This window comes from Chrysochloris asiatica, unplaced genomic scaffold (assembly GCF_000296735.1).
Source record: "Chrysochloris asiatica unplaced genomic scaffold, ChrAsi1.0 scaffold00003, whole genome shotgun sequence".
NCBI classification, from domain to species: domain Eukaryota; kingdom Metazoa; phylum Chordata; class Mammalia; order Afrosoricida; family Chrysochloridae; genus Chrysochloris; species Chrysochloris asiatica.
Window position 1 is genome coordinate 22,024,724 of NW_006408521.1, and position 16,088 is coordinate 22,040,811.

At 41.1% G+C, this 16,088-nt stretch overlaps 1 protein-coding gene across 1 annotated transcript in view; it reads right to left on the reverse strand.

The window, feature by feature from the left end:
* The window catches only part of OPALIN (oligodendrocytic myelin paranodal and inner loop protein), a 17,004-nt gene extending 12,821 nt beyond the window's left edge, over window positions 1-4,183 (reverse strand). The window contains exons 1-3 of the mRNA XM_006831455.1: window positions 4,175-4,183; window positions 3,544-3,579; window positions 2,047-2,082 (exon numbers count right to left, since the gene is read on the reverse strand). Coding sequence (XP_006831518.1) covers window positions 2,047-2,082; window positions 3,544-3,579; window positions 4,175-4,183 — 81 coding nt within the window. The remainder of the gene's footprint in view (window positions 1-2,046; window positions 2,083-3,543; window positions 3,580-4,174) is intronic.
* Window positions 4,184-16,088: the final 11,905 nt, after the last annotated feature.

Consider the following 16,088-nt stretch of genomic DNA (forward strand, 5'->3'; position numbering starts at 1 on the left):
TTCCTCATGAGCACAATTAAGTGTTCCAGAATACTCATACTTCACAATGTTGTCCATAGCTTGTCATAAAAGTATATAAACTGCAAATCTGTAGATGGATGATATGATGAGTGCACACAAGTAATCCAGATCAAGAAAAAGAACATTGCCGGCATCCCAGGAGCCTTAGCAAGCTCCCTTCAAGTCACCCCAGCACAACCACTATCCTGACATCTATCAGCATAGATTAATTTTGCCTGGTTTTGAACTTGATATTGTTCCAATTGTAAAGTATTTTTAATTTTTTGTGTCTGACTCTTCTGCTCAATTTTGTTAAATTCATTGATGTTTTTGCCTGCTCTCCTCTACACATTTTAAACCTCCTTTTATTATGATATTAGTCCTTAGTCCTTAAACTGATATTTTTGCTCTTCAACACTTTAAAGAGGTTGCAGATTTGCCCATTGAAATCCATCATTTGATTTCTTGACTGCTGCTTCCATGAGTGTTGATGGTTGATCTGAACAGCCATATCCATTTATATGGATGTTGTTTATTGGTTTGGTGATGAGGGTTTTGTTTTCTTTACATTGTGGTACAACCCATACCGAAGGCTGTGGTCTTTGATCTTCATCAGTAAGCATTTGTTGAGTAGCTAATTCAAGAATATGAATTATATGAAGAAGACTGACCGTGGCATCAAGATTGGTGGAAGACTCATTAACCTGTGATATGCAGATGATGCAACCTTGTTTGCTGAAAGGAAAGAGGACTTAAAATACACACTGAGGAGGATCACAGACCACATCCATCAATATGAGTTGCACTTCATTATAAAGAAAACAAAAATCCTTACCGCTGGATCAATAAATATCATTATGATAAATGGAGAAAAAATTGAGGTTTTCAAAGACTTCTTTTTGCTTGGATTCACCATCAACCATGGAAGCAGCAGTTAAGAAATCAAACAATGTATCACATTAGGCAAATCTGTTGCACAAAACCTCTTTAAAGTGTTCAAGAGCAAAGATTTCTGTTTGAGAACAAGGTGCACCTGACCCAAGCCATGGTATTTTCAATAGCCTCATATGCATGTGAATGTTGAACAATGAATAAGGAAGATTGTAAAATAATTGATGCATTTGAGTTACAGTATTAGAGAAGGATGTTAAAAGCACCATGGGCTGCTAGAAGAATAAACAAATCTGTGTTGGAAGCAGTACAGCCAGAATGCTTCTTAGAAGCCAGGATGGCCAGACTTTGTCTCTCATACTTCAGATATATTATCAAGAGGGGCCTGTTCCTGGAGAAGGACATCATGTTAGGTAAAGTGGATGGACAGTGAAAAAGAGGGAGGCCTCCAAGAAGATGGATTGGCACAGTGGCAACAGCAATGGGCTCCAGTGTAACCATGATTGTAAGGCTGGTGCCTGACTGGGCCATGCTTCATTCTGTTGTGCATAAGGTTGCTATGAGTTGGAACCAACTTGATGGCACCTCACAACAAACAACAACATGGTCCTTGAGGAGCTTGTTGTGGCACTATAGGATAAGCAGTGGACTGCTAACCACAAGGTTGGTGATTCAAACCTACCAACCACTCCTCAGAAATCCTATACAGGGTTGCTATAGGTCAGAGCTGACTTAATGGCACTTAAGAACAACAAGGTCCCTGAAGAAGGACACCATGCTTGGTAAAACAGAGGGTCAGCAAAAACAAGGAAAACCCTCAATGAGATGAATTTACAGAGTGGCTGCAACAACGGGGTAAAATATAACAATTCTGAGGGTGGCACAAGACTAGGTAGTGTTTCATTCTGTTGTACATCTGGTCTTTATGAGTCCGAACTGATATGATGACACCTAACAACAACCACACGGTAATTCTGTATAACCTTTTAAGAATCTCCAAACTCTCCTTCACTTTTGAGGTGAGTTGTTGAACCAGGTCTTGTAGCCAGAACTGTTACCTAGCCCTCAGAACAAACACATAACATGGGTAGAAACTTATTATATATTGTTATAAATTATTAACTCATGGTTCTATAAAGGAAGCAATATACTTACTGCTTCTTTCGCACCTGTAACAACTGGAGAGGAAGTCTGTAGACAAAGAACATTTATCTTAAGAAAACAAAAGTTATTGCGTATATATTATACAAAACAGTCTGTCCAAAGTTCAGCTATACTGTCTCAAGTTTACCCGTTTGCTGAGTTTACATTTAGAAAGAAAGAAGAAAAAAAAAGGAAAGAAGAAAACCTTACTTCATTGCTTCCCGTTTAAGAATTGGAATGAAATTCAAATACAAGGATAAAGAATTCAGAAAATTAAGTAGTGTCTTCATTATTCACCTGTGGATTTGCCATAACATATTTTGTGACCCCAAAAGGCTTTCTCCTCCCTGTGGCTCTCACCTTCCTAGCACATGTCCAGCCTGCTGTTCCCTGTTGCTCCAAAGGGAAACAAATGTAAATGCTTGTGGAAACAAGGCTCTTAGAGGAAGCTTTATTTGTTTTCAAGCTAATGATGAAGCAAATAGTTCTGGAGATGTCTGAGATTGTGAACTATCCACACTCCTGATGATAATTCCACATTGAATAAATGCATTTCATGTTTCAGACTCGCATTTCCACTCAGGGAGCTGCATCAGACTTAATCCATTTATGAAGTGGAAGCTTAGGTGACAGTCTTGCCCTGAGACATAAATTTCAAGGAGCAAAGTTCTATATTAGCTCCCAACTCATGGAAACTACAGTAAGTGGCAGAGCATAGGGTTAAGAGAGAAGGCCTTGGGCTCATTCAGTTTATATTCTTTGAATAACCATATAACTAACTCACTAAAAACATTTGAGAGAGTTAAACCCATTGGATAATTGGACCAGAAAATTGTCTAACTCAATCATAGCAGCACTGTTGGTCACAACACCTGATTATTGTGTCCACACGCAGGAAAGCAGAAGATGAAGATCAAGTATGCTTGGAACTATGCCATTTACAATGAAAAATCTGCATCTTGACTTGAAATTAAATGCCATAATCAAGAGCATAAAGTGCTCATGCTGCTTCATCTAATAATGCTTCTTCTAGACTATATACTAAGGAAAGAATCTTAAATGTAGACAAAGATTTATATAGAATAATTTTATCACAAATGATTCCCAATTATAATTAATTCACTTGATGATATACCAAGTGACCATCCTTTATTTTATTTAGAGTATATATTTATTATATAGGCAATGGAAATGATATATATATATATATAAAACATAATTATATGAAGGCAAAAAAAAAGTTAAAATTTATTCAATCAAAAAAGATTAGAATAAGCTTTACCAAAATATTTTCTCCTGATGGAAATTTAGGTGCTTTTTCTTCTATTTTCCATTATGTGTACTTATAATATTTAAAATTTTTTAAAAATCAGCACCTCCAACTATTATACATGATTTTGAAAAATTGCATAACTTATCATTGTATATGTAATTTATGGGATGGAACTCTAGAAGTCTCTGCATTGGCCTTCCCTGACTTGCCTGGCATATGAAGACAGATGTACTTACCGTGTTAGTCAGCAGAGTGAAGTTTAGGGAAAAACTCTGGAAGACAGAAGGAAACATTAAAGCGCCCAAGAATGGTCACCCTAGCTTGTGACCCCTCCCTGAAACTTCACTGGGTCCGGATGGCTCTTAGAGAACCTATTGATCCTGAAAACTCACTCAGCCCCAGTTTCTATTACTAATCTTGGTCCCAAAGTGTTTGAGTTTGGGACAAGGGACAAAGGAGCCTGAGGTTATGAGTTCCCCCATTAGCATCCCTTTCCTTTCCCCAAGTCCACAAGGAGGGCTAGTTTAAGGCCCAACCAAGGGGCTCTTGATTGATCCACAAAAACATTGCTAGAAATTCAGCAAAGTGCTGAAGTTTGCTTTCCCAGAACTCCTTTCAGAGAGAAAACTGTATAGTTTAGAAGTACTTTGATACTCCATTTGTGGGCAGGAAGTGGGATCCCAAGAGGGTCATGCTCCAACAAGAGCACATGATCCCTAAAGCACCTTCTAAGAGGACTCAGTCTGGTAAAGACAAGGCTTCCATTTTAGCTGAACCCAACACAAACATCCTGGGCTAAAGAGAAACTGATTAGGATCATCGAGGAGAGTCTAATCTTCCCCCACTCTTCCCTCACTCGGTACCTACTCTCCCCATTGCCAGGGAGTCAATTTTGACTCATAGCGACCCTACAGGGCACCGTAGAACTACCCAATAGAGCTTCCAAGGAGTTCTGGTAGCGTAGTGGTTATGTATCCGTCTGCTAACCTCAAGGTCAGCAGTTCGACACTACCAGCTGTTCCGCGGGATGGGGCTTTCTTCTCCTGTAAAGACTTACAGCCTCGGAAACCCTATGCAGGGTCACTATGAGTCCATGCATACCACCACCAATCTTTACACAACCGCTGTAAAAATGGGCTCAAACGAAGCAACAATTGTGAGGATGGCATAGTACCAGGCAGTGTTTCCTTCTGTTCTGAGTTTTGCTGAGTCGATGGCACCTAACAACAACAAATCCTTATGGAAGCAGACGGCCGCCTCTTTCTCCTGAGGAGCCACTCTTGGGTTGAGCCAGTGACCTTTCAGTTAGCAGTGGGACACTTTAGCCAGTGCACCAGCAGATCTCCATGGGCTCGGTCTTACCTCTCCCTAAACATGGAATCAACATATAAAGATCATGAGCTCCATGCGACACCAAGTTGTTAGCCTGGCCAGACTCCACTTATCAGGACCAGATCCTGCCTGAGGCTGCAGGTGACTCTTTCCTCCTCTGACCTCTATCCACTGACACTCCTGCTTTGTGAGCTGGTTCTTTACTGGGTCTCTTTCCTGCCTGGATGAGAATAATGGGTGGGCTCTTCTAACTCAGCTGGTGATCCTTTCTATTCCTTGTGGCCCTGGGCTGAGTGGTCTTGTTTCTGCTTCCCAGCATTCCTTGATTAATGACTGCTTGTCTGGGCCCCTAGTCGGCCTTAACCTTTCTGACTCCCAGGGCTTTTGCCTGCATTCTACCTACTGATCTTCCCTAAGGTCGCCAGGACCAGGTTACATTGTTCTAGGAATCAATGCATTTGCTAAGTACTTAGAGTTGGTGGTATCCAACAATAGGAATTCCAAGCAATGTGAAGGATTAAAAATCTTTTAAAAATCATAAAATTTTAGACTGGAAATGCCTCAGAGACCATCTGCCTCAAAACCCTTATTTTATTGAAGAGGAAGTGAGACTCAGGGACTCATCATGAATTGTCTCATGAATAAATGAGAACGGTCTCCATCTCTTAAAGCAAGCCAAATGAGCTCTGTCCGTGTGACTCAACCCCGACTCAAAACGTAGTTCTAGAAGTGATATATGCAAGCTTACTGTTACACCTATTTTAGCTCACTTACTGATAGGTTGAAGTTTGGTTGGATTAATAAATGAGAAAATCATTTGTGAATATCCATGGGATATTTTCTGGCCCTCTCCCCCGCCTCATTCCCCCCCCCCCCCCCCAATTCTGCTCTTCAAGCCTGATGGCCTCATTCAGCTGGCATGCTATAGTGGGGATTTTGCTCACTTCTCTCTTTCTCTTAACAATAGGATGCCCTAACATTGAGCCAAGGAGGCTCAAGAATGTGACTGGGTTGCCCAAGTTCACACAACGAGATGGTTGTCACCAGAACTCAGGTCTTCTGGTTAGAGGCCTTTTCCCACTCCACAAAGATTCCACTCAACTCCTACAGTTTCTGCAGACTAGGTGGAGGCCCCAGGCTCACAAAACTATGCACCTCTTCTTTTAAGACAATGCTAGAGCAAGTGGGACATCTGGGACACACCTTAGGGCAGGGTCCTTTTGCTCAAGGAATCTAATCACTGCCCTTTGTGCTATAGAGACACTTAATGGTCCCTGCTTTGAGGAACACAGCTGCCCAGAGCCTTATCTCATCAGTGGACACTGGGCACTGATGTCAGCAGGCTTAGAACAAAGCATTCTTTGGAGAGACAACAGAAGGGGGGAGCAGCAACAAGTGGTCAATTGCACACACTGTTTGTCAACATTTGGATGACAAAGATTTTGGCCAATGTTAGAAAGCTATTCATGTTTTGTAGAAGCACAATACAGTGATCTTGTAGAGATAAACACACTGTGCAGATTTGGGTAGAAAAGAATCAAATGAAGTGCCCTTTAGAGAGGCAGCTGGGTGGGCTGAGGCAACCTTGGGCATTAGAGTCACTTGATTTGGATTTGAGTCCTGACTCAGTCACTTAGTAGTTGTGTATTCTTTGACAAGTCATTCAGACTCTTTGGTCTCCATTTCTTCACCCTAGACCTACTCTTCCTAGCTCAGTTTTTCCATTCCCAAAATGTGGAAGTATCTGGTCCACCTCGCTGGATGAGTCCAAAGATAGTATCTGTGTTAGCTTTTTTCCCAACCGTAAAATATTCTAGGTTGTGAGGGACCACATGATACCATCATCTTCATGGTCTGTCTAGTACAGAGCGAGGTACAAGGAAGCCACTTGGCAAATTTTTGCCAGATGGGATTGCATGCATGGATTAGCTCTCTCACATACACACTCACTGCCACTGAGTCAGTTCCAACTGACAGCGACCCTGGATGGCGTTTCTGAGGCTGCAAGTCTTCACGGGAGCAGAAAGCCTCATTTTGCATGCATGGGTTAGCAATATTCAAAGTACCAGAATTTGATACAACACATTATAGATTAGGAGTCTTAGTAGCATAATGGTTAAGCTTTCAGCATCTAACCAAAAGGTTGACAGTTGAAACCCACCAGCTACTCATGGGAGAAAGATGTGGCAGTTGGCTTCTGTAAAGATTTATTTACTTAGAAGCCCCCTGGGACGATTCTACTCTATCCTATAGTGTCACTGAGAGCTGGAATCAACTTCACACCAATGACTTATACTTACGTAAAATCGTTATAACAGTTCTGAAGGATCTCAGCGACTGAGCGTCACTTGTGTTATGAGCCTGCTGTTTATCGGGGGAAGGAGGGAGTGTGCTGTCTATCAGGGACAGTAATAACAACTTCTCAGTGAAGTAAGTGCTTTTATACCCAAACCATAGATTTGTGGAAGCTGAGTCTGAGGTAGGTTCCTGAAGGTCACCAGCTAATAATACGTCACAAATCTTTCAAGCCCTAAATTCAACTCCTTTAAAAAATCCCTCTGATAAAAGAATCACAAACACCTCTTCTGTTTTTCTTTTTAATTTAGGACACTTCATTTCACTGAGTCACAATCAAACTTGTATCACCAGTCAAAAAAAAAAAAAGAAATTTATGAATATCTCCATGCCTGATAATATAGCAAAAGGCAGATTGAACAAAGATGGAACCCATTGCTTTGACTTGGAAATTCATGGCACTGAAGAAGCTAATCTGTGGGGGTTTCGGTGTGTGTGTGTGGGGAGGAGAAAGCTGAAAAAGATTAGATTAGATTTTTTTTTAATGATTGGTGATTTATACACAGAAAAATATTTAAAAACCAAACCCCTTGAATTCATTGTACTGAGGGTCCAGTAAGTGAATTTAGGCAAAATACCATTGTGGCTCTGTGAGTTAATGTGCTAGATGGTAAAGTCGTTTGAACCACAAGGTTAATGGTTCAAGCTCATCAGCTGCTCCTTGGAAACCCTATACAGGGTCGCTATGGGTCGGAACCGACTCGACAGCACTTAACAACAATAACCATTACATGGAATTATGAGACTTGAGATTTTAAAACTTAGGAATTGACTAATAGAAAGAGATCAGGGTTAGACTAAGAAAAGATTTGAATGCTCACTCACCATTTCTGATAGCCTTCCAAAAGCTTTTGCCCAATACTTCTTTAGGCGAGTTTAAGCTCCTTCCTCCGGGGCATTGGTGTTATTGACTTGTGTCTCCCATTTGTAGAAGCATTCACTGGGAGACCAAGGGCAGCAGGGTAAGGAGTGGCTCCAAGAAAGCCCACTGGTTGGAGAATCCCTGCCAAGCCATTTATGGTCAGGGGAGTAGCCAAGTCCTTGGCCCATCCCTCAGGAAAAATGGTCTCTGCTTCCCAGCCACCATGTGGTGCATTATTCACTCTGCCTTCATCTTCTATTCTTCTTACTTTTCAGGTCCCTTCCTTGGTATACCTCAGTGTCTTCTACGAAGTCACAGCTAGCCTGAGAGCTCAGAGGTTTCTGCAGCCAGCCACTGTCTAGAAACAATGGGTTACACAGAGCTTCGGCTGGCTGGCAGCTCCATCCCCAACTGACAGGCATCTGTCCTGATCGGCTTTCCAGGTAATGGTGGGGTCAATACCTTATCAACGTCAATGTAGAGGATGCCTGGAAGAGGTGCATTGGTGCCTCCTGTTGCTTTTTAGAGACAGGACTGTAGCTGCCATAATAAATACTCTCATGGACAATGAGCTGCCAGGGGTAAGGTTTTTTTGTTTTTGTTTTACTTTTTATTGTGAATTGAGTGAATGTTAACAGACAAGATCATCATCTTTACTGTCAACCAATCATATGTTTTGTTTCATCTCAATGATTGCAATCCCCTCCCTGCAACAACAGTTATCCTGCTTCCCCTCTATGGTTTCACAAATCAACAAAGCAAAAATATTTGATGTATACAGATGAAACAAAAAAATATATTAATTTTAAATGTCCAAAGGGCACATATTGCAAGCTAGCCTCCTGCCCCTAGCGGTAAGTTTTGACTCTTCTTATAGTTTGAAAGGGAAGCCTCCTGGAGTCAAAAGAATTAGCTGACGCAGGTTGCTTTCTAATTCTTAAGATTTCTCTATTGTAAGTTTTGCTCCTTTGAATTGTGAAGGAGTTGGAATCTGCAAGTCAACAAAATAATACTATGAAGAGCCGGTAATTTGGTCACTTAAATGAGTGCATTCATTCATTCAGCAATGATTTTTGACACTTAGGAAATCCTATACAAGGTTGCTATGATTCGGAACTGACTTGACAGCACTTAACAACAACTATATGTCAAGTTGTTTTAAAGACCTTTTCAAAGTGTTGAAGAGCAAAGATGTCAGCTTGAGGACTAAGGTGCACCTGACGCAAGCCATGGTGTTTTCAATAACCTCATATGTATGAGAAAGCTGGACAATGAATAAGGAAGACCATAGAAGAATTGATGCTTTTGAGTTATGGTGTTGGAGGAGAATATTGAAGGTGCTATGGACTGCCAAAAGAACCAATAGATCCATTTTGGAAGAAGTACAGCCAGAGTGCTCCTTGGAGGCCAAGATGGCCAAACTTCGTCTCAAATACTTTGGACATATTGTCAGGAGGGACCAGTGGCTGGAGAAGGATATTATGTTTGGTAAGGTGGAAGGTCAGAGAAAGAGAGGCAGACCTCCAACGAAATGGATTGGCCAAGTGGCACCATCGATGGACTCAAGCATGGCAACAGTAGTGTGGTAAGCCCAGGATCAGGCAGTGTTTCATTCTGCTGTGCATAAGGTCACTATGAGTTGGCACCGACTTGATGGCACCTAACAACAACAACAACAACAACATATGTCAAGTAACTGCCAAACCTAAACAATCAAGTGAAAACCATTATGAGGGAAACAAACGGGGTGAGGTAAGGAAATGATGGTCAATGCAACTGTTATTATTAAGTGCCGTGGAGTCAGTTCTGACTCATAGCAACCCTGTATAGGGTTTCCAAGGAGTAGCTGGTGAGTTTGAACTGCCGACTTTGTGACTCTAACCGACCTTACACTCTAGTGCATTATCTCACAGCACCACACCAGGACTCTTCAATACAACTAGGGAGGCAATGATTCTAGACTTCTCTGAGGGGTGCCATTAAAGCTGCTCATGAAAGATGAGAAGAAGGTAAGTGTGTGAAGGGTTGAGCGAAGAGTCCCAGACAAAGGAAACAGCAAATGCAAAGAGACTGAAACAAGTTAGGTATGTTCAGGGAACAAACTGGAGCAGTTTGAACAAGGAAAGGAACCTGGAAGGAGTTATGGAAAGAGTGAGTTAAACACCTGATCATAGGGGCATGGTAGGGCATGGCAAGGTTTTCCTTACTAGGAAAATGGGGAGCATTTCAGGGTTTTAAATGAGAGAGTGGCTTGATTAAATTAATGTTGGCAAAGATCATTGTGGCTTCTGTGTGGAGCTTGGCTTACAAGAACAAGGCTGGTGAGCACAGTCCAAGTGAGTGATGGTGGTGGTGGCCCCAGTGTGGAGGCAGTGGAAATGCAGAGCAACCAATGGATTTGGGATGTATTGTGGAGGTAGCGGCAATAAGACTTGATGAAAAAAATATGGGGCAGGAGAGGTAAAGAAGGGTAAAGATCAGAATAACGCTGATTCCTGGGTTTGGGACTTGACCTACAGACAGGATGGAGGCACCATTTATTCATCTGTGTTATAGTGAAGAAATAAATTTGAATTATGGGGATCAAGAGCTCTGTTTAGGATAGCTTAAACTTGAGTCACCTATGAGCTACCAGGTGGCAGTGCCATCAGCCTCTGGATGAAGGTTGTTGTTGTTAAGTGCCGTTGAGTGGGTTCCAACTCATAGTAACCCTGCATAGGGTTTCTGAGGAGCAGCTGGTGAGTTTGAACTGCCAATCTTGCAGTCCAGTGCATTATCTTGCAGCACCACACTGTAGGGAATAAAGATGTGTATTTGGAATGGTTGACCTATAGATGGTGTTATAGCTACAGGAGTGTCTGAGCAGGTAGGCAGAGCCCAGGGCTGGGACAAGGGCTCAAGGGTACTTACTTAGGGGCTATGTGGAAGAGGTGGAGCTAAGCAAGGAAGACTGAGTAAGGTGGAAGAAAAATGAAGGAAGTTTGGAGTCATAGGAAAGATGTGTTTCAAGCAATGGAAAGTGGTTAATTATGTCAAATGCTGCTGAGACATATCCTAAGGAGAGATGAGAGAAGCCATTTGGTTTCCAATATGGGAGTTGCTGGTGACCTTCACAAGATTCATGGCACCCTGGAGAAAACCAGATTGCTTTTAATTCAGTGAATTTTCCATCTTGGCTGCACACTTGAGTCACCAGGGAGTTATCAAGACTCTTCATGCCTGGACTCCACCTCCGGAGAGTCTGGTCTTGTTGATTAGAGTGGGTCCAGTACACCTAATTCTAATTACACCTAATTAGATAATTCTAATGATTAGGAAGGGGTTAAAACCACTGTTCCAATCAGTCAACTATAACCACCAGGCACTTGGGATAAGATACTGAAGATCAATGATCAATGTGCTCTCTGCCTCTTGGGCCTACAGGACTCAAGACTCCACAGTGATTGCCTAAATTCACTGAATTTACCAGTGATTAGAAATTATAAAAACAAAATAGTTCTTAGATACCCATGTTTAAACCCTTAGCTGCACTAGTAGACGGTATGTAGTTCTAATGGAAGAATGGTTAAACAAACTTTGGTACATACACACAATGAAATACTACACAAAGTTGAAGAATAACAGTGAATCTGTGAAATACCTCATAACATGGACGAACCTGGAGGATACTATGCTGAGAGATATTAATCAATCACAAAAGGACAAATATTATATGAGACCATTTTTGTAAAAACTCAAGAAAATGTTTTCAGATTAAAACAAACATTCCTTGGAGGTTAGCAGGGGTGGGAGAGAAGGGGTAGCAATTCACTGACTACAGGGTAGACACATGTTAACTCAGGAGACAAGGAAGGCAGTATACAAGATGAGGGGGCAATATACAAGAAGAGGGGTGTTGGCAGAAGAATGATGACAGATGAAGACACAGGGAGGTATGCAAGGACTAAAGGGGAGAGAGGTAAATAGTGATACACCCCCTTGGGACAACAGTGCTCTGCGGGTACATACAAAAACGGAGACACAGGCTGAATGGGTATGGGAGGAAAGTGTGGTGCTATAGGATAAGCGCTAGACTGCAAGGTCAGTTTGAACCACAAATTTGGCAGTTCAAACTCACCAGCTGCTCCTTGGAAACCCTATTTAGGGCCGCTTAATATTCAGAACTGACTCAACAGCACTTAACAATCAGAAGAACAACATGATGCGCTAGACTGCAAAGATGGTTTGAACCACAAGGTCGGCTGTTCAAGCTCACTAGCTGCTCAATGGAAACCCTATACAGGGTTGCTATGGTTCAAAACCATTTCTATGGCACTTAGCAACAACAACCATTTAAATTTGTACAAGTTCAAGCATACTGATGGGTTTTTTAAGGCAATATCTGGTAAGTTTAAAGAGCTGGACCATTCTAAATGATAGCTAGGCTTATTCTGGTTTCCAGAAATCTTTATCTAAAATGTCAGTGATGAAGCAAGGCAATTAACAAAAACATGCTCTGGACATTTCCTTAGATATAAATGTCATATGTGAAAGTCACTAAATATTTTTAGTTCATCTTGCTCTGAAGTTCATCCAGAGAACTGGAGTATGACACTAAGTATAACTAAATGGCTTGCTTTGATTCTGAAACATAACTAGAAGTGATATGTCACCTCTAGGCACGACTTCAAGAGTCAGTGTGTCATTTGCCATGCTCTTTCCTTTTGCCATAGAGACCAGCAATGTTCCACATGGTGGCTGGAGTCAACCTGAATACTGACTGACAATAGCATGAAAGAGATTTCAGGTGACCAGAAATAAACATATATTTCTTTATGTGTTACTTAAAGCCTCTGAGATCTTGAGGCTGTTTGTAGATAGATAGATAGATAGATAGATAGATGAGTGGATGGATAGGTAGGTAGATGATAGATGGATAGTTTTTTTGTGTGTTTTTTTTTTAAGTCTCAACCTTTTGCTGTGGATTCTAACTCATGGCAACACTATAGGACAGAGTAGAACTGCCCCATAGAGTTTCCAAGGCTGTACTCTTTACAGAAGCAGACTGCTACATAATTCTTGCGCAGAATGACTGGTGGGTTCTAACTGCCCATTGGTTAGCAGCTGAGCACTTAACCACCAGGGATCCTTAGATTGGTAGGTAGATGATAGATAGATAGATAGATAGATAGATAGATAGATAGATAGATAGATAGACAGACAGATAGACAGACATAAACTAGTGACTACTGCAAAAAGAACAGACGTCATAAAACCTGGAGATTCTTCAAGTAGCACAAAATAGTTGCATGTGTTAAAGGGGGCTACACATTAAGACTAATCTGAGTGTTTTGTAAAAACATAGTCCCCTTCTCTGACACACTCCACAAAACTCCAAACATGCTCCAAAGCCTCTTCATCCATCTAATCAAGTCTTACAAAATGTATCTTTGATCTTTGTCCTTTCATTAGAAATGATCTGTTAACAGCCAGGGTCCCAGCAGGAAGCAGATGGTATACACAATTTATGATGTTTGAGGAGGACTTACTAAAGGGACTGTTTTGAAAGGTTCTTTGGAAGGATAGAGCAGTATTCCAGGGCTAGACCAGTGGGGGCCATTACCCTTCCTAGATCTGAAGGGACAAGTGGAAGGAGTGGCTACCAGAACCTGGAGAGAGAGGGCTACTTTATAAGAGCAGTGACCTTCCGGCTCATGCTGAGGGACAAAGATGTAGACCACAGACCATCTCAGAGTCTGGAACAGTTGCATTAGCAACTGTTCACAGTTACGTTTACTACCAGATTTCCAGCTTGTTTGGGTCCAAGGAAGCAGGAAGCTTTAAAAGTCATCTTCAGCTTTGCGATGATCTTCTAGATCCATGATGTTCTGGATACTCACCAGAGAGTGGCAGAGAAGGATCCCCTTTTCATATCTTTCCCCAAATTCTTGTGGTAATTAGAAAAAAGCATTGCCAAGAGGTCAAATCTTGACTGAACTAGTAATGTAAACTCAAGACACATCAATAAATCCACATTCTTTAATAAAATTCTTTCTAGACAGAGACACATGTTAACTCCTCTCCATTTCTCTTTGAAACTGACATCGTTTTGTGTAATGTAAAATTACACTAAATAAAAAATACCCATATATTTGTAGATACACACTTTACTTTTTTTTTCTCTTTCAAGAACTCTTTTAAACATTTGAAATTATTGTTCAGAAGTTCCGTCTACAGAGGAAACTGTAAAAAAAAATACATGTGCTGGAGCCAAGGGTACAGTTATCTCCAAAAGGAACAATAGCAATACTATAAATTATTTGAGAGTTATCAAAATGGACCAGATGTATAATAAACATCAATGTAAATTTGCTACTTAACAGGCTCATACAAATGATTTAAACAAGCTGAGCAATTCATGAACAATAGAAATTTTTCCTTTAGAAGAACGTTTTGCAGAGAACCCATGCACAGCCCCATTTTCTCTGGAGATATTCGTCTAATCAAAGTGGATTTCAGCCCAGGTTCCAGCTCTGTTAGACCAGATTACACTAAGACTGGAACAGGCTAGGGTGACACAAATAGTCCATCATCCGATAATAATTCCTTAAACTGAAACTACTCTTGGGGTTCTGTGGTATCCCCAGGGCCCGGCATCCAATTAAAGGACAATGCAGCCCAGAGCAATAGTCTCTAGTCCCTTCACCTGTTTAGGCGTGTTTGCAGGAAGATCACTGAGCCGAAGCAGAGGGCTTGGGCCTTTCTGCTAAATAAGCTGTCACTGGTGAAGCCAGTCTTGTGTTCTGTGCATGACCACATGTATCCTGCAAGAATCCCAGTGAGTGTAGGCTCTCAGGAGAATGGTGAGGTGGCCAACCCCAGCTGAAACAGAGCTTGTCTTTATTGGGGAATACATCACTCACAGAGGGCCTAAGGAAAAGTTTTCATAAACATCCCATTGTTTCAAATTGGTCATATGTTGATCATTGCTGAAGCTTTGTTTTTTAAAACATTCATCCTAAAGAGAAAAGGAAGTGCCATTGTTTCACAAGGGTACAGAAGCCCACAGGTTGTTTTTGACTCCTTCCACTTTTCTTTGGAATGAAAACAAAACTAGTCAAAAATGAATTGAGTCTAACTCATGCCGACTCCACACATGTCACCGTAGAAACCGTGCACCACATTGTTTTCAGTGACCAAGTTTCTGGAAGGAGATTGATCGCCAGACTATTCTTCTAAGACACGTCTGGGTGGATTCTAACTCCCAAACTTTGGGTCAAGACTTTCATCTTATTTAAACTTCCAAAATGCCGAAGCTACAAGAATGTTTGTGTCCTTGGAGAGATGTACACCCTAACAACTAACTTAGGCTTCCGGCTCTTAGTTTCAACTTTGACGGACAAAATGAGGTAAGATAAAACTCCAGAAAAAGCAAAAATGGGAGAAATGGAAATCACCAGAATAGGTGGGTGAGAGCTGAACTGTTTGCTGTATCAAAGTTCACCCTAGGCAGACTAAGCCATATAACAGAATAGGAGAATACAGGCTGAACCTCAATCCATGGCCAGCAAAGGCCAAAACAGAGCTTGGTGAGAAGAGAGGCAGAGAATGCGCGCTGACACAGTGGGGCTTGGACAATAAAGCTATGGTCAGTGGGTCGGCATTTTTCACACTGCATTGATTAAGGCTTTAACCGCTTTACATACATACAAATATACAGACGTACATAATAATTCATCATAAGACTTTCTTTGATTTTATTCTGTCTTAAGGAGAAAAAGTATTCCCATGCATTTCATTTCCTTTACCTTTATATTTTCCTATTTTCACTCCCAGCAATCATTTTAAGTAGACATGGTCCTTTGGGGGCAAATTCTAATTAAAAAAATATATAACCCTTAACCTTTTACAAATACTTTGTTTACAATGATGTTGACTCATCCCAAAGGAATCCTGGTATTTGGGAGCGATCTTGACTCTCACTAAAAACACTCTCCTGTGCTGCCCTATGCTCAACACCAATTGAACAGGACTTATAGTCATGTAAACATTACTTGAAAGTTATTCCAACATAAATACTCTTTTAAAGCTAACATACCACAGCTTTTAGCTCATAATGCCCATAGATGCCTTAATGAAATGCTATTCAAAACTACTTCACGGTTTAAATTATATCTTGAGGTTCTACAATTATGTAAACATCATCCTCTACATTTCTCTAGAACAAGTGCCAAGTGTGATGAATATCAATTG